At 48.7% G+C, this 18,352-nt stretch overlaps 1 protein-coding gene across 1 annotated transcript; it reads left to right on the top strand.

The window, feature by feature from the left end:
- The first annotated feature begins 9,407 nt into the window (after positions 1–9,407).
- Positions 9,408–10,508, top strand: Ccdc182 (coiled-coil domain containing 182). Its single transcript, XM_052196785.1, has one exon. The coding sequence runs from the start codon at positions 9,408–9,410 to the stop codon at positions 9,864–9,866; it is 459 nt and encodes a 152-aa protein (XP_052052745.1). The 3' UTR covers positions 9,867–10,508.
- Positions 10,509–18,352: the final 7,844 nt, after the last annotated feature.

The following is an 18,352-nucleotide window of genomic DNA, read 5'->3' as shown; positions in this document are numbered from 1 at the left end:
CCTGTGCCAGACTCCCATCTCTGCTCTCACCAGGGGTTTGGGAGTCTAATTCCACTGCTAGGGGCCTTGGTTTGAGCTCATCTCTCAGAAGGCCAGTGCCAGCCAGTCAGCCAATCCTTGGAGCATTCACTGCTTTTTGGGACTTACGGAAACCCACAGACAGACACGCGTCCAGCTCTCGGAAGGTCGACTGGTCAGGACACTCAGTGGGTCTTGTTCTTGATTATCACTCTCTCTCTGATTGGCTCTCATTATTAGGTAATTGTCACAGCTAAGAGTGAAACCCCAAATGATTTTTTCTTTTCTCTAAGGGTATAAGGTCAGAAAGTCAGTAAAGGCTGAGGATGTGGTGCTGTCTCATCTGATGAGCTGAATTCAACCATTTGAACTCACATAAAAATGAGGGCTCACTCAGATATGAGGGCTAAAGAAACGGCTCATTAGCCGGGTGGTGGTGGTGCACGTCTGTAATCCCAGCACTCTGGTAGGCAGAGGCAGGCAGATTTCTGAGTTCAAAACCAGCCTGGTCTACAGAGTGAGTTCCAGGACAGCCAGGGCTATACAGAGAAACCCTGTCTTGAAAGAAAGAAAAAAAAAAAAACCAAACAAACAAAAAACCTGGCTCATTGGCTAAGAGCGCTTCCTGCTTTAGCAGAGGACCTGTGCTCAGCATCCACATGGAGGCACTCTACTAGTCCATAATTCCAGTTCTAGGACATCTAATGCGCCCTTCTGGCCTCTGCAGGAACTGCACCCATGTGGTACATACACAAGCGGGCAAAAACACTAAAACACACTTTAAAAAGATTAAAAATTTCAAGGACTGGAGAGATGGCTCAGAGACTGCCCTTCCAGAGGTCCTGAGTTCAAATCCCACCAAGCACCTGGTGGCTCACCACCATTTATAATGTGATCTGATGCCCTCTTCTGCTGTGTCTGAAAACAGCTATAGTGAACCTCCATATAACAATAAATAAATCTTTAAAAAATTGTCATTCTATGACTGGAAAAGGGATATTTCCAGGTAAAGGCTACAATGTACGCTCTAGCTAGGGGATCAACTTGTCCTGAGTTTCCCAGAACTGTCCCAGTTTTTGAAGTCATCCTGGAATCTGTTTAGTTCTGAGAAAACCATGTAACTGACCATTCTAACTCCACTCCACTACCAAACCTCCTGACTTATTTCCTTGGAGCTGAGTCCTAGGCCCAATGTCGGGGCAGGAGGGAAACATGGACGAAGAGGTGTAGGTACAACTTAAGACTGGGGATGCTCCCAGAGTCTGGTTGAAGCCCAAGCCTAATGTGGCTCAGGTGTCTGGATTTCATCCTTTACCTCTTGTCTCTGTTGCCAGAAAAGACAGACGAGTCTATAGTCCTCTGCTGTGGATGGTTTGAGACCTGGCAGCCATTACTTTCAAAGCCCCTCATCATAGCCTATGATACTGAGCTTTAGAATCTACTGTCAGTAGACTGACAATCTTCTCAGGATGAGACCCATTCAAGTTCAGCTCTATTTGAACACTCAATAGATATATGAATGAAGTAGTTAATGAATGAATGAATGAATGAACGAGGCACCTGTATTTGTGCGTATGTGTTTGTGTGTGTGTGTGTGTGAGAGAGAGAGAGGTGGGGGGCAAGGTTTCATGTCATTTGGACTGGCCTTCACTATGTAACCAAGTGGTGTTGAGCTTCTATTGCCCTGCCTCTGCTTTCTGTATTCCTGAATGATATAGAGATAAATTCTGGCTCCTCAGGGGACCTAGAGCAACCCTTAAAAGAGCCAACTTCTGGGGGCTGGAGAGATGGCTCAGTGGTTAAGATCACTGACTGTTCTTCCAGAGGTCCTGAGTTCAATTCCCAGCAACCACATGGTGGCTCACAACCACGTGAAATGGTCAAGTGCCCTCTTTTGGTATCTCTGAAGAAAGCAGAGCAATGGTGGTGTACTCATATGCATAAATCAATAAATCTTAAAAAAAAAATAAGGGAGCCAACTTCTGAAGTCTAGGAACCTCGTGGGGCAGGACCGTGGTGGGTGGAGCTGGTCAGGAGTAGGGATGGGGCTAAGCTCCTCCCCCAAGACTCCAGAAGACTGTACCCATGTCCCGGACCCAGGTCCAGATCCTGGGCTTCCCTGGGAGCGGGGTGTGTGCAGCGGTGCTGGGAACTTTCCTTGGTTCGGGCTCATTACTCATCATTAGGAGTTCTGGCGTCTGGAGTTTTCCAGGTTATCAAAGCTGCTCTGTCTGGAGCGGCCAGCAGTCCCTGATTCCTGTCACCAGTCATCTCTTGCCTTGCCAGGCAGAAGGTTGAGTAACCCAGGGAGGAGGGGATTTGGTTTTTATACTGTGTAATTCAGCATGACAACCACAACCTGCGGACGGTGGTTCTGGCCCACAGAAAGCTGCTCCCGGCTGGAGGACCTGCCTACTGGCTTTCTTTGCACTGGGTTATTTGGACTTGGTGGACTCCCTTCCCCTTTGCTCCCCTTGGGATAGAGCCATGGCTGCCATGTGTGGTACTCTTAACTCCTCCAACTCGGCTGAAAAAGGCTTCTGGTCATGTCCATGTCCCTGCAGGTTGCAGTGCTGACCCTGAACACCTTCTAGGGCTTTTCTATTTTTGTCACAGATCTAGAGCTGGAGCTCAGAATCACTTGCTTCCCAGGCCTAGATCTCTCAGTGCTCTTGAGTCCACGCGATTGTAATGCAGAAAATGCAGTCCAGGCTGAAGGAAGGTCAGGGGGCGTTGGCTCAGGAGGCCCCGGGCTAGGATGGGTTTGACTTTTCAGTACTAATGTGAACGCCCTCAACCATGAAAAAACATATTTAAATGATGTTTTAAACAATGTGCAGACGTGGCATTTCCTGATAAAGAAGTTTGTGTGAAAATTCCGACCTAAAAATTCTTTTCTGATTTTTGCATAAAAAAGTTTGTTCGTTTTTGCCCTAAGTGATGCAGACTCTACCACTCTTTCTAAGCAGACAGCAAAGTCTGAAGCAGGATCCCGTTAGGGAAGGCGGAGAGTTCTGGAAAACTGAAATGTCTTGAAGAATTTCATCAACTATGGAGGCCTGGGACAGGAAGACCTTCAGTTCAAGGACTGCCTAGACTACAGGGCTCAAGACTCAGCGACATCCTGTCCCAAAATAAAAAGCTAGCGAAGGGGAGGAGAAAGCCTGAACTTGGTTCAGTGCCCCAGATCTATGTTAAAAAGCTGGAGACAGAGACAGGGGGATTCCTGGAGCTCACTGGTCTGCTGGCAGAGCCTACCTGGCAGCCCCAGCCCAGTGAGAGACCCTGCAGCTCAAAAATAAACTGAGGTAAACAGTTCCTGAGGAAGGACAGCAGAGTTCCCCTTCGGCCTCTACAGGAACTTGTGCACATATTTTACATACACCATATATCCACGAAAACAACAACACACACACACACACACTTACATGTACCCGCGTATGAGAGGCGGTGGGGGACAGAAGAAAGGCGGCTAGTGATCCTGTGAGTGGTATGTGTGAGACCCCGGGTTAAATCCTCATTGTTAAAGCTGGAGAGATGGCTGAGTGGTTAAGAGCACTTGCTGCTCCTACAGAGGACCAGGGTTCAATTCCCAGCACCAATGTGACGATTCACAATTGTCTGTAACTCCAGTTCCAGAGAATCCAACACCCTCTTCTGGCCTCAGTGGGCACCAGATACCCACAAGGCAGGTGCGTAGACATAATCACAGGCAAAATACCCATACACAAAATATAGGAAAGTAAAAATAAAAAAAAAATAAAAATCCCTGGTCCTGCATTAAAAAAGTTTTCTATTATTGGACGTTGGTGCCTCACACTTTTAATCCCAGCACTCAGGAGGCAGAGGCAGGCAGATCTCTGAGTTCAAGGCTAGCCTGGTCCACAGAATGTGTTCCAGGATAGCCAAATCCACACATCCGTCTCAAAGGGAAAAAAAATAAGTTTATATAAATATCAGTTACAACCATCTTAAGAAAATTATGATTGAAAGTGAGGATAGAATATTAAAGTTCCCAATATTAGTAACTGGTGTCACACATTCCCAGCATGCTTTGAGGTAGAAGTGTTGGACTTGTACCACTCGCTTCTGAACAGACCTTCTTGCTCAGGTTCAGTTCCGTGGTCCAGAGACGCTGCATCTCAGACAGACCTCAGTGCCTGCAGCGTTCAGGAGGGCCCTCCTGGCAGCCATACCCTCCCTGGCTGGAGAAGGGCCAGCTCCGAGCTGGGTTGGCCTGCCTGTACTTCTGCGGAAGGCAGGTTCCTGTGTGTTCAGAGCCAACTCCCACCAGCGTGTTTTACATATTTTAATTAAAGTGCCGCCCTGGGCTGGCAGGGCCTCTGATAGATGGCTACAATCCGAGGTGCAGGGAGGCAGCGGTGTGAAACACAGCATCCCAGGATGCACTGGCGGATGCTGCGTTGGCTCACACCTCTGGAAGCAGGTCTCTCCTCCCTTCCAAGGAAGCGAGCTGCAGACAGGTGCCAGTCACACCCAGATGCAGCTCAGGCAGGGCTCAGAGACAGGGAGAGAGGGGCATGCGCCGTGGGTGGCTTCTGAGGACCGGCTGGCTGGTGAGCACTGGACCAGTCCGATTCTCACAGAAACACAGCCCCGTGGCCACTCCTTAGCAGTGTCAAATTATGACAAATGGCACGGCTAAAAGTTGCTGGGTGGCAGCTGCCGCGTCTCAGAGGGAAGCAGGTATTTTTAGCACCATGCCTTGGGGGTTCTGGCACTGGGTTAATTAATCACGGTGAACAGCACCAAGTTTGAGTTCATCCCCATCCTCACCCCTGCGCCAGTCTTGTTCTCATTGTCCAGCCCGGGATACCAGCTGCAGAGCTGGAGACCACCCAGAGCCGCGGCAGCCCCGCGTGGCCCTCACACCGCCCTGATGCTGTCCCGTGTCCTCTCTCATTGCTGCTGCAGTTTGCCTCCAGCTCCGGTTGCCTTTGGTTTTCGCGGTCCGTTCCTGCTCCTAGGACATTATCTCACTCCCAGCCCTCCTGTCTCCCTCCAAATCCATCAGATTGTTGAGCCCAAGGACTTCCCTAAACTTCCTTCGCTCTTTCCTTCAGGGATCTGGTGCCAGCCCCGCGGCCTTAGGTGTTGATTGCTTACCTTATTGTTCGAACACTGAGCAGGACCTTCCCCGTCTTGTTCTTTCTCTTGAGCACTTATTGCCTAGCTCAGAGAATACAGGGTAAGCAGGCCATGGATTGTGCCAAGTATATGTATGTGTGGGTGGATAATGAGGTAGACAGATGGGTGGGCGGAAGGACAAATGACTGGATGGATGGATGGATGAGGTGATGGATGGATGGGAGGATGGATGGATAGGTGGGTGAAAGGCTGGCTAGAAGAGGTGTGTATATAATGACCTTACTTAGGCCAGTATCACCATCATGAGAGGCACAGGACCAGGGGATTCTGGGAAAAAGAGTGGCTAGAACCCACAGCTGTCCCTTCTTCTAGAGAGATAGCTGCTCACAAGCTCTCTGGGAGTCTTCCATATCACCCTGGAATCCGTTTCTCCCAGCATTGGTTTCCTTGGGGACAAGGAGCGGTAGACATCGCCCAGAAGGTTGACATAATAGTTCATCTGAGGGTTAAGCAAGGTCTTCTCTTAAAAATGTATCCACTTGGGCTGGAGAGATGGCTCAGCAGTTAAGAGCCCTGACTGTTCTTCCAGAGGTCCAGAGTTCAATTCCCAGCAACTACATGGTGGCTCACAACCATCTGTAATGGGATCTGATGCCCTCTTCCAGTGTGTCTGAAGAAAGCTACAGTGTACTCATGTAAAATAAATAAATAAATAAATAGATAAACAAACAAACAAATAAATAAATAAATATTAAAAAAATACACCCACTCTTCATGGAACACACAGCTGCCTGTCCTCTTTGCTTGAGTACGAATCCCCAGTTGGTTCCGATATTGGGAGGATATTGGGATATTGCCTGGGTTTCAGGAGAACTGGCTTAAGTCCAGTCCAGGAAGAGAAGCATGACTGTGTGTGCCAATGTCGGGTTAGAAACCAACTGTGGTTGGGTTAGAAATGGCTGGGAACACCATTTCAATGGGACACAAGGAACTTTTGTTTTTTTAGGGTTTTGTAGCTTCACAATGAAGTGACAAGAAGAGATGGGAGTAGATGTTCTAATCCCCCAAGAGAATGGGGTTTACACACTTGACAGAGGTGACACTTAAGACTTGCAATGTTCTCTCCCACCCCAGTGTTCTTAGGGGGACTCCAGTGAAAGGGTCATTCAATCCCCAAAGGAGTAGCGACCCAGGGGCTGAAAACCTTTGCTTTAAGGCATACTATACAAGAGCTTCAACCCATTATGACTGAACTGGACTCAAGAAGGGTGTAAGATTGCCTGGGTCTCTGTAAAGTTGCTGCATCCCTCATGTCTCCCCGCCCCCTTGAGTTGCAGGGAAGCTGGGACAAGCTGAATGAGACGGAGGCAGGGGACCCTTCTCACAACAGAATTCCAGCTCATGGATGCTTTACTGGGTCTAGGTTCCCTTCTCTCAATACCTTGAAGGGAAAACATAGGTCAGCCATCCTAGTCCCCGAGACAGACGGGAGGGCCAGTGGAATGCAGGGCCAGGCCTGACGTGGGACTTCCTGGCACAGGGGAACATTCGGAACTCACAGATCCAATGTAATTTGTGGCCCTGAAGGCTCAGGAGGCTACTAGGCCTTGGTGACAACGCCAGCTTTCAATTCCCTGTGGCTCTTAGGAAAAGGGGACTCTGACGCCATCTTCCCTGTGGTCCTAGGAAGCACATCGGAGCCTCATTCTGCAGCACCAGAGGAACTGAGAAAATGCTGTCCCAGTGCTGGCCCTCTGACCTTTGTGTCTCAGCCACGGCTGTGACTTCTGCCATTCCCTGTGTGAAACAAAGTGGCAGAGAATGAGAGAGGAGCCAGGGAGGGGGAGGCCGGAAGCGGGAGAGAGACAGCAGAGGAGGAGACCAGAAGAGACACACCATTTCGTTCTCCCTTTCACTAATCTGGCAAATATCTATTGATGGAGAACTCAAGAGGCACAAGCCCCTGGTTAAAACCCCACAGACCCCCAAGCTGTTCCCTTCCGCTCCCCATCCCCACCCACTTTTGGGTGGAATTCCAAGGCTGCGGTTTCTCTGAAGACCAGTAGGTGTCAATATGTCAGCAGAAAAGCTAGGGGTCCCTGGTGTTTGAGAACCACCTAAGGAACGAAATCCCATTCTTCTGAGTACCATTGTGCGAGGGGCAGCGGGCAGAACGCTGACGGTAAACAGGTTGAAGAACTCGAAATCTGTTTGCCACAGTTTACTCTGCCTAAGCAGACAGTAGAACCAGGTAACAGTTATGAGACAGAAGGAAGAGAACTGGGGAGGCGAGCATGGAAGGCCTTGTGGAGCCCATCTCTCATGTCACAGTTGTGGGGACAGGCTCAGCAAGGGGAGGTGACTGTCCTAGGGCCACACAGCAGTTCCCAACGCCAGCTTTCCTGACTCTTAGAAAAATATTGGAGTTTCTTGCAATTCAAAATTTCACCTTCAGCTAGCTACAACTGTCCCTGCAAATGCCCTCCTCTGATGACTATTTAAGGCCACTAGATAGTCAATCGACGTCTCAGAGAAGGCAACAGCCCTTATTATGGGCCCTGTTGTGCTACAGTTGACTTATCCAGGCCCAGAGGGGCTCGCATGGTTCTTCACTACTAGGAGACAGCAAATTTGGAGCTTGAAACCATCCTTGCTGGGAGTACTTACGCTATGGAAATTGGTAGCAGTTGCCCATCAGATATTTTCCCTCCCAGAGGGCTGTGTACCGCAGCTCTCAAAAGCTCAGAGAAGGAAACGGGCTTGAGGGGGAAAGGTGATCTACTAATGAGGCATTGCTTCTAAGTGGTGAATCCTGGACTCCAGTGCAGGACAGTGGGTGATAGGCTGCTCAGAGATAGGAGACCTAACAGCCTTTGGTCACTTGGAAGTGACAGCGTCTAGCTTGCTCCCAGGGAGCATACTCTGCGTTGTTCCGCGGTGACAAAATAAAATATCAGAGGCTGAGAGATCTATAAAACATCAACAGCAAAAACATTTGTTTCCCTGTAATTCTGTAATTCCAGAAGTTGTGAACTCTAAAATCAAGGAGCTGGTGTCTGGTGAGGACTCTCATGCTGTGCCTTCCTTCCTATGTGGACGGCATCCATGGCAGAAAGGCAAAGGTAGCAAGAGAAACCGAAAGTGGGTCAAGCAGAGATTAGGAGAATGAACCCATTCTAGAGATGTCACCATCCATCTGATATGCTCTGCCTCCTAAAGCCCCTCACTTTTCAATACTGATAGGATGACAGAGTTTCAGCTTGAGTTGGAAAGAGGACAGACATTTATACCTTGGCACTAGATGCTACTGTGGCTGCTGTCCCAGGTAGAGTCATTGGTAGGACAGCAGAGCAGGAACTAGTTTGAGTGAAGAGGTTATTTATCTAGTTCTAGATGGATTGGCCTCAAGGCCGGTTGTTGGGAGATGTTTATAGTTGGAGTCCCAGTGGGAGGTCTGGGCAAGAGACTGCAAAGGCAGAATCTGGTTCTGGACTGAGCCACATGTGGCTAGAAACATTTGCCTCTGTTAGAGTAACCAGGCAAAAACCACAAGATTTACCCAGACACACATACCCTTCCTATTCGCCACCATCCAGGAATGTTGGGAAACATTCTTACACTCATTCCCTAGTTCCAGAACCCAGCGAGCACTCCGGAAATTTTAACTGAATCAATATAAACAGCTCATTTTTATCCTTCAGGTATTTCTGTGGACCACTCTTTAAGAGCAAACGCATTTATCACAGTAAGGAGATCATCTCTGCATTCTGGTATCATCTGGCCATTGCAGGAATGTGGATCGGGGATCGGATTATTCCTCTAGCATCTTATACCTTATGGTGAATTAGCCATCATTTCTCAGAATGCCTTTGTCCTGTTGGTGAGGCTGAACGAAGCCCAGACATCAGGCCATTAAAACATCCGTGGGGTGAGGGACTGCTCAGCCTTGGCAGCCTTGTGAACCTGACCTGCTTGCCTTGACTTGGTCAGTTTTCTCCACTTCCTCGGATTTGGCTTGCCCTCGGGGTTAAAGGAACATACGAACTCTAGCTCAGACCGGTGACCAATTAATGAGACGCCTCATTTCCGGAGACCTAGAAAGAGCAGGTAAATCTGTAGGTTACCAACAATATGCAAAATAGTGAACTGGGACTTTCCTTCTGATTGGCCGAAGGGTCTTGATGTCACAATGAGATGGGTCTATCCACTTCAAATGATAGTGCCTCTAGCCCCCCAAATCTCTCGGGCTCAGTTTCTTGGCTTCCTCTCTGGAGGAGATAATGGAAGCCCTCTTTCAGGCAGGGTCTATTCTTATGAAGGTGAATACCTTACAGGGCAAGAAGATGGTGGAGAGCGGGCTCCAGTCTGGGGATCTTTCCCTGTCTCAGTCCTGGCCCTCCTACCTCCCTCTGCCGGCCGACTTGGAGATCCTGCAGCAGAAGGTGGCCGCGTTGCAAAGGGAACTGGAGGACTTCAAGAAGGAGGCGCTGAAGGCCATCCGTTACTTGGAGGACGCCTTCTGCCAGATGAGCGGCGTCCTGGCCCAGCAGGAGGAGCAGGCGGCGCGGGTGAAGCAGCGGCTGAGGGAGGAGGAGGACCGCGGCATTGTTCGCAACAAGGTCCTCACCTTCCTCCTGCCCCGGGAGAAGCAGCTTCGCGAGCACTGCCAGCGGCTGGAGAACATGCTGGTCAGGAGCCACGAGCCGCTGCGAGGCATCAGGAAGAGCCAGGCCGACTGAACGACCGCATGTGCGCCCGAGCTGGCGGGCAAGATTGTTTTTTAATGGAAGGACAAGCGCTAAGTCATTTATTCCCCTTTCCCCATTTTTATTGCTTTCCTGCTACCAAAATAACACCATGCAGAGAGGCAAAAAAGACCTCAATATGGCTTTCGGGTGAAGTTCCGTTTTTCCAGCCTCGTCAAGGAAGGAGGCCCCAGACACTAAGTCAGACCTGTAACTGTCACCTCGAACTGTTTTCCCGTTTGTAATGGTACGGTTGCTTGGATGTAGTAGCATTTTTCTTGTATATTCTTAAACTGGTTGTGTTGAACAGATTTACCTTTCTTTTAATGACTCCAGGCTTTCGTGATTTATCACTTAACAATTGGTTTACTGAGACCCGTCAATGTGTGTTCAGGCTGGGGGCTTAGTGAGAGGGCTTGCCCAGATTCCGAAATGGACCCAGACGGCTGGATTTGTGTAAATCCTGACCTCGCCATTTCGGTCTGCTTGTGCGGTTGGACTACTGTTCCTCTCTTTTCCTTACTGCTTTGGTTCAACTCTGCTTCCTCTCTGTTTAGTCCGGAAGACTGCTCGGTGGGGTGCACCTTGTTAGGTTTCTGATGGTCCAACTCTTTGATTTCTGTCTAATGCACAGGAAGTGACATCCATAAGTTTCCACAATAAAACAGTGAAACTGACACCCTTATTTGACTCACTGAACTACAGTCGCTAGGGTGTCTGGTCAATTATCAAACAACGTATCGTCCCCGCCTTCTGCCTCCACAGGCACTTCCTGAGGGCTGAACAGCGCTGTTTTCAAATGGTAAACTAACCAGCAAACCCCAAACACTGTCCTATGTGTTCTGCGTTAACAAACGGCTAGTGCTCCAAGCCCAGACCCCTTAGGTGTAATCACTTACAGTCTTGCAGGCTCACAATCCCCTGAACCAATCAGACTGTTTTTGGACTGGCTCCTTCTGGGGTACTGGAACAATCACATGCATGGCTCCAGGCCATTAGCAGTTACTGTGACTTGTGTTTCCAACCAGCCCCTGTTTCACCGATTCATATATTATTTATTCGGCCCCTCCCAAAGGCTGCCACAGATCAAGGCTGAGGGGTCTGGTGGCCAGAGGCGACACTGAGCAGTTGGGGGGTCTCTAGTCCAGGGCTTGCAGCCTGGCGCGTGCCCTCTGACCTTCCGATGCAGCCTCGGCCATGCTCTACTCGCGGGCTCTCAGCTAAGATCCAAATATTCAGGTCCCCTTGAGCCGGCCTCCACCAAAGGACCTGTGATCCTTGGTTAAGTACAATATTCAGCCATCAACCATCTTCTCAGAGGGGCTGTATCTCTGCTGTAACTATAGGCAGCTTCTCCTCTACTTTAGCTGACACAGTAAGTCATTCAGCACCAGTAATAGTGATAATCCCATGGTAGCTTAGAGTCATCAGGCACAGTACACATGGACACACACTTCTCTTCAGTGTTATGAGCAAACCAAGACTTAAGCTGAATAACTTACCCGAGATTGAAGCTGGCCGGCTAGGGATCTGAACCTAGCACTTGCTAGCTCTTTTAGAGCCTGTGCTCTTAGCTGTCCTGGAGTGTTCTGGAAAACTTTCTGGATATCTAATATATGCCCCTTCCTTAGTGTAGGTAAAACATTGCTGAAATTGCTGAGGTTAGCTCTGGAAGAAGGGAGCGTTTCTTAGAGGAGATCCCCAGACCACTAAACCCCAGACAGACAGAGACAGACAGACAGACAGACAGACACACACACACACACACACACACACACACACACCATATAAGAAACAGAGTAACAGGGGTGTTAGGAGTCTGGGCTTTAAAGGGCTGCCTTGGCTCCTCTGAGATGTGGACATTTTGGAAAAACTTTCACCTTTAAAGGATTCTGGGAACTAGTTTCAGAACCTTTGCAATATCCTGTCCTATAGACTATCTCTGCTTCTTCCCTGGGGCCTCCGTCCTCACCAGATGGTTTATGCTAACAGTGTGATTTATGGTTAGGGCCCTGGATCATGCTGTTTGGGTTTGACCTCTAGGGGAGCTGCAGACTGCAGAACTAAGGTCAGCTACACCGCTGCTGTGTGCCTGAGAGATAAGCCACCAGTAAAAACCCTGGACACTAAAACCCAGAGGATTTGACCTGGTCCACACTACTTGACCCATGCTGCCACACACGGTTGCTGAGAAAATTAAGCATGATGCATACAAATGTGCCAAGAGGCCATGTGGAAGTCTTAAGGCCCTTGACGCTGTCTTCTGGGTCTTTGCTGGTTTTAAATTGTGTCCTTTCCACAGTGCTACACAGAAACTACAAGGACGGCAGCTTGGCTTAGATTTCGGAGTTGTTCTAGGGGATTCTGGAACCTGAGGGTGTGACCCAGGGGGAGCCACAGCAGAGTCAGCCCTACCTGTTGTGAAGTGAATTCAGCACTGCTAGACCCATGGCAGATGAGGAAACTGAGGCACAGAGAAGTTCATGTGTCTTGGAGTCCCCAGTGACACCACAGAGCTTGCTGCTCTCCCACAACAAGGGAAGGAGCTTAGAGAATTGTGTGGCATGGGTGCTGTCCTATGGCTGAGCAAAGTGGAAATCGGGCTGGGAACTGGCATGGGTGCAGAGGGTCACCTCTGTGCTACTGGGACTTAAATCTGCTACCCTAACTTTCTCCAGCCTTACCCGCCTTATGCCTGGTTTCACCCTGGGAGTCAGAGTCTTGAGACCTCACAGGATGCTAACTAGGGAAATACCGCAACTCCTCAGATCTAAAACAGGCAGACACTTGTTAGAGATGCCATCACCGTGGGGGGTGACCAAGTTGTCATTTAACTAGAACTGTCCTATTTTAAAACTGCAGATCTCACATCCTCGGCACCCAGGCAGGGACCGTTGGGAGGATCCAGGTGAGGCTGGAGGTAGAATGCGTCCCAGGAGGATGGAGCAGGACATGGTGTTAGCAGCCTGTGCTGGCCGATGACCCTCTCTGTTCAGTTTGGAGCCAGAGGCCATGCTGCTTGTCCTGTATCAGGAAGGCCTTGCTTCCCCTCATCCCCTCTCCCCACAGCTCTGGGTATTCAGAAAGAGGCCTTTTCTATGTAACTTTGGAGCTCCTAAGGATACTGAGGGCTTCTGATAAAGTCACACTTTATAGATGTCTTCACAGACTAGTGGTCCTGGAGGACAGAAAAGACCCCAGGGGGATGAAGGAAACAAGAAGAGATAGGGGGATGCACTGTGGTGGAATATTTGGCTAGCATGTATGCGGCCCCGAGCTTTCTCTCTGGCACCATATAAACTAGGTGTAGTGGCACACCACTGAGAAGTTCAAGGTCATCCTCAGCTACGTAGAGAATTCAAGGTCAGCCTGGGCCAGCCTGGGCTATGCAAACGTTGTGGTTTTGTTTTTATTTATTTTTATTTATTTTGAGTTTTAAACTTTGTTTAGTTTTATTTCATATGCAGTGGTGTTTTTGCCTGCACATATGTCTGTATGAGGGTGTCAGATATCCTGGAACCGGAGATACAGTTGTGAGCTGCCAGGTGGGTGCTGGGAATTGAACCTGGGTCTTCTGGAAGAGCAGCCAGTGCTCTTAACCTCTGACTCATCTCTCTAGATGACTTATTTCCTCATTCACTCATCCATCCATCCATCCATCCATCCATCCATTCATTCATTTATATGTTGAGTTTTTTTTTTTCAGACAGGGTTTCTCTGTGTAGCCTGACCTTCCTGGAACTCACTCTGTAGACCAGGCTGTCCTTGAACTCAGAAATCCGCTAGCCTCTGCCTGCCAAGTGCTGGGGTTAAAGGCGTGCGCCACCACTGCCCAGCATTTTTCTTTTTTAAAAAAGTGGAAATAGCTTGCTGCCGCTTTCATGTCAGCTTTCCTCCTGGCTGTGAACAATGCAGTCCCGTTGCTCACTTTCTCTGAGGCTCTAGGGCCAACAGGAGACAAAATAACAGATGGCTTTCTTTCTGCCAACTGCAGAGTTCTCAAAGGTGTCCTACAAGCTGTGGTCCTCCACTTGCCTTCCCGAGCATCCCCAGCAGCCAGAGGCTATGGTCACTTGAAACATCTCATCAAGCGAACCCTCAGCAGTGCAGGGTACACTCCCCGTGACCCTGGGGTTTACGTCTTCAGCAAACAGGGAGTCTGTGAATGGGAAACGGCTGAAAAATCGAGGAAAAGAAATGCAGTCATGAAACATACAGAGCCGTGGGTTCGATCCCCAGCACCCTATGAACTGGGCATGATGGTGCATGGTTGTAATCCCAGAGATTCAGGAGGCTGAATTGAGGGAAAGTTGAGGGTTTAGTGCCAGCCTAGGCTACCTAGCGAGCTCTCAGACTAACCTGGCATCCATAGTAAGTGGCAGGCATAGCAGGCAACACAGGTGAAAACGTGTAACCTTGCTTGACCCCAAGTCTCAGGAACTTGGAGGTGTGCTAAGTGGTCTAAGTGGGTGCTTAAGTCCCCTTCTCCAGAAACACAGGAGACAGAAACGCCAAGAGGAGACAATCCCCAGGTCTCTCTTCCATCCCGGAAGAGCCTCTGCCCAGGTGATGTGATAGCATTATGGTTGGGTGGCCCACATTATGCACAGCAGCAGTTGCTGGATCCGTAGGCCATCAGAAGGTTGGATGCTTTCCAGGCGTCCTGTCTTGTATGTGTCTTCGGAAGGCATCACTGTAGGAGTGTAGTCTGAGGTCGGTCTCTGGTCCATCTCACCCCTTCCTTCTGATTCCTCTCCACAGCAGAGAGGGTCAGGATAGAAAAGCTGTCTGAGCTTAAACAACCCTCTGCTACAGCTGCACAGCCTGGGGCCCTCAATGCATTGTCCCATAGAAACTGCCACAGTGACGTCAATGCTCTGTGACTCTGTGTGGTCAACACGGTGGCCACTAGCCATTGCGACTGCTGAGCATTTGGAACATGAGAGATTTGGGAACTGGACTTTCAATGTCTTTCATTTGCATTAACCCTTCATTGGCGGCGACTACAGCCCCAGAGCCTCCGCTTCCCTATTTCCCTTACCAGGATAGGGACACTCCTTTCTAGGCACAACATAAAATGTAGGTATGGCAAAAAAGTTAACTAAAAGATTCAAGTACAATTTGGTTTGCCAACCCAGGAAGATAATCCGTGTTTCCTGTCTTGAGGACTTTTATTGGTTGTGCCCCCAGAAATGACTGGATGGCCCAGAGACCAGGAAACAGGAGCAATCGATTCTGTACCATTGTAAGAGAAAGGTTGTATGGACCCTGGATTTTTCAGCCCACCCTGTGCTGGACTGGCTGGAGAGGAGCACCGGAACCTTTTTCTAAGTGGATAGCAGGTCGAGTGTCTCCATCTCTGTCCTTGCCTTTCTACTCCTTGGAGTCACACCAGTCAATGCAGCAGAAGGGTTTCTTAAAGAGCCTGCCAGCCTGCTGTCAATCAACCATCACCGCAAGCTCACTAGGGTTGAAGTGAGAACCAGCTCCATGTTACCGGGCCAGGATGGGGATCAAGGAAGAGTTGTGTGTGATGGCCAGAGCCTGGTAGCAACAGATCCAAAGGCAGCACACCGAGAGCAAGCACAAGGGCTCATTCTCATGGGCCAGCATTGGAACAGTGGCCTGCCCAGAGAGGTCACCTTGGTGTATAAACTCCCAGCCCCTGGGAAAGGGCAACAGAGGAGCTCGTATAATCCCCACGAGGCACTTGTATATCTGACACAGGGAGGCAGGGCTCATCCTTGAGACTTGGAGTGAGGGACACTGGTCATGGTGTCCTTGTATGTCACCATCCTGATGGTTATCGCTTCAGGAGGGGTCTGGCCCCCTTTCTGAGCTTGACAGGTTTGAGGAGTCAACCACATCTCCACTAAATAAGTTAGATCTCTCCAGGGCAGATCAATATTTAATGTGGGGCTTAAAAAGACTGACTCAGGAAATGAGTTTAAAAGCACAGAATTTGCCTTAGGTAGCAATTTCTGAAATACAGTAGTGTCAGGGGACAGATTATTCAAGCCCCAGCCATGGGTGGTATAAAAACAGTTGAACAAACCAGGTTCTGCTCCCTGTCATTGGTGACTCTGGATCCCCCAGTTTCTGTCCTAGACTCACAGAGGAGGACTGTCAACTTAGAAGGACGCTCTGAGAGTGGCCACTCCAGGGATGGCCGATTCAGACATCACTAATCGATCCCAGCACGCTCTCCTCCTGAGCTAAATGCAGGTTCATCTCCAGGCAACCACCGTCCACTGATGAGAGTGGCACTTGGCGTGACATTTATTTTTCATCCCCATTAAACCCAAATTCTTTACTGGGCAGAGGGTAAAGCAGTAAAGCACGAGGCTACACACTGAGCTCGCGACTGAGATAGTGTTTGGCTCTCTTTTCCTTCTTTTCTCTGAGATCTTTTTTGTTACAAGAATGCATTAGAGGCTGAGGCTCCATCAGGGACCACTTGCTAAAGGGCTTTTCCTGAGTGACACTGACCATTTTGTTCTAGAGATAAAATGATGACATTTTAGAGCTAAAAATCAGCTTAGAGGCCATCTAGTTCCTCCTTCTCCATCCTGGGGAAACGGACACATAGGGAAGCCAAGTAACTTGCTCGGAGCCCTGGTATTGGCCACTCCCCCATGTGAACGAAGTGCCTCCGAGCCTAGGGCTCTCGTTTAGACACAGATAAAACAAGTATTTGGGACTTCCATTTTCTATATAGAACTATTAACTAAGACTTATTATATATATTATATATATAATTATTATATAATATATATTATCTGTAACATATAAAATATATTTTAACATATAAATATATATTAATATATTAATAATATTCTCTCATATATTATATCCGGCCACAGTTTCTCCCACCATATTTCCCCTTCCCTTCCCTCACCCAGCCTCCTCACCTTTCTTCTTCTCCAGATTCCCCTCTTTCCCCATCTCTCCTCAGAGAAGAGATGGCCTCACAGGGACATCAACCAAACACAGCATAACACGCTACAATAAAGACCAGGCACATAACCTCTCACATCAAGGCTGGACAAGGCAACCCAGTAGGAGGAAAGGGGTCTCACAAATAGGCAAAAGAGTCAACGACACTACACACACACACACACACACACACACACACACACACACACGAATACTAAGCTACTCAGTCAGCCATAACACATAACACATATGTAGAGGACCTAGGTCAGACCCCTGCAGGTCCCTTGTTCTCTCAAGTCACCGTGAGTCCCTGTCAGTTGATTCTGTGGCTGTGTTCTCCTGGTGTGTTCCCGACCCCTCTGGCTCCTCCAATCCTTCCTCTGCCTCCTCAGCAGGACGAGCTCCGCCTCCTGTTTGGCTGTGGTGCTCTGCATCTGCTCCCATCCTCAGCTGCTGGAAGAAGTCATCCTGGTCTCTTTGATGACAATTCTGCTAGGTGCTGGTCCCCAAAAGATATTTTTTTAAGAAACATAAAACTGCTGAACTGTAGAGACGGCTCAGTGGTTAAGAGTGCTTGCTGCTCGTGAAAAGGTCCCAGGTTCTGTTCCCAGAACCCACAGGGCAGCTCGCAATCACGATAACTCCAGTTCCAGGGGACTCCGATGCCTGTTCTGACTTCTGCCCTCTGAAGTCACCAGGCACACATGTCTTGAACATACATACATGCAAACAAAAACATGTACACATAAAATAAATAAATCTAAAAAAGATTCATTAAAAAAAGGAAAGAAATATACAAACCGGATGTGACGGCTCTTCTGCAATCCTACCTTGCAGGATACTGGCCCAGGAAGATCACTGAGTATAATTTTAGGCTAGCCTGAACTATACTGTGGATTATAGTGTGAGAGAGAGACCCTGTCGGCTTTTAAAACAAAATACTAAGCAAAAGAAACATTTTTTTTTAAAAAATAAACTCTGATATTTATGATATGTTCCTAGGTTTACTTTTGAGATTATATTTTGATTCATGCAAAAAAAGAAAAATAAGTGGCTTCTCTCTCCTTAACTAACATTAACTGAGAATCTAGGTTTAGGTTTATGCTGGCTGTAGAGGGTTATTGAATTGTGTGTGTGTGGTGTGTGGTATATGTGCGCACGCGCGCGCTCATGTGCGCGCATGCGCATGTAAGCCAGAGGCGGGCAGCTGGTACCCTCCTCTATCACTCTCTGCCTTATTTCTTTGAGGTGGACTCTTTCTGAACTTGAAGCTTGTGTTTCCAGACAAGCTGGAAGTCAGGAAACCCCAGCCACACCCCTACCCGAGGCCCTGGAGTTCCAGGCACGCCCAGCTTGTAACACGGTTGGTAGAATCTTAACTCAGGGCTGACGTCTGCAGAGGCACTCTTGACCACAGATTCATCTCTCCACTGGTCATCATATTTTATGTGGAAATCCTTTTCATGGTTTTTGGGGAGAGGGGGCAGAAAATTATACTTTCTAACACTGGAAACAATATTCTTCTAGGGTGAAGGGGAGGGCAA

This window comes from Apodemus sylvaticus, chromosome 10 (genome assembly GCF_947179515.1).
Source record: "Apodemus sylvaticus chromosome 10, mApoSyl1.1, whole genome shotgun sequence".
NCBI lineage: Eukaryota > Metazoa > Chordata > Mammalia > Rodentia > Muridae > Apodemus > Apodemus sylvaticus.
The sequence above is the reverse complement of the archived record's forward strand: the minus strand, read 5'-3'. Positions and strand labels throughout refer to the sequence as shown.

Bases quoted from the DNA above. Each gene is read 5' to 3' on its own strand.
- Ccdc182 (XM_052196785.1), top strand. From the start codon at position 9,408: ATGGAAGCCCTCTTTCAGGCAGGGTCTATTCTTATGAAGGTGAATACC.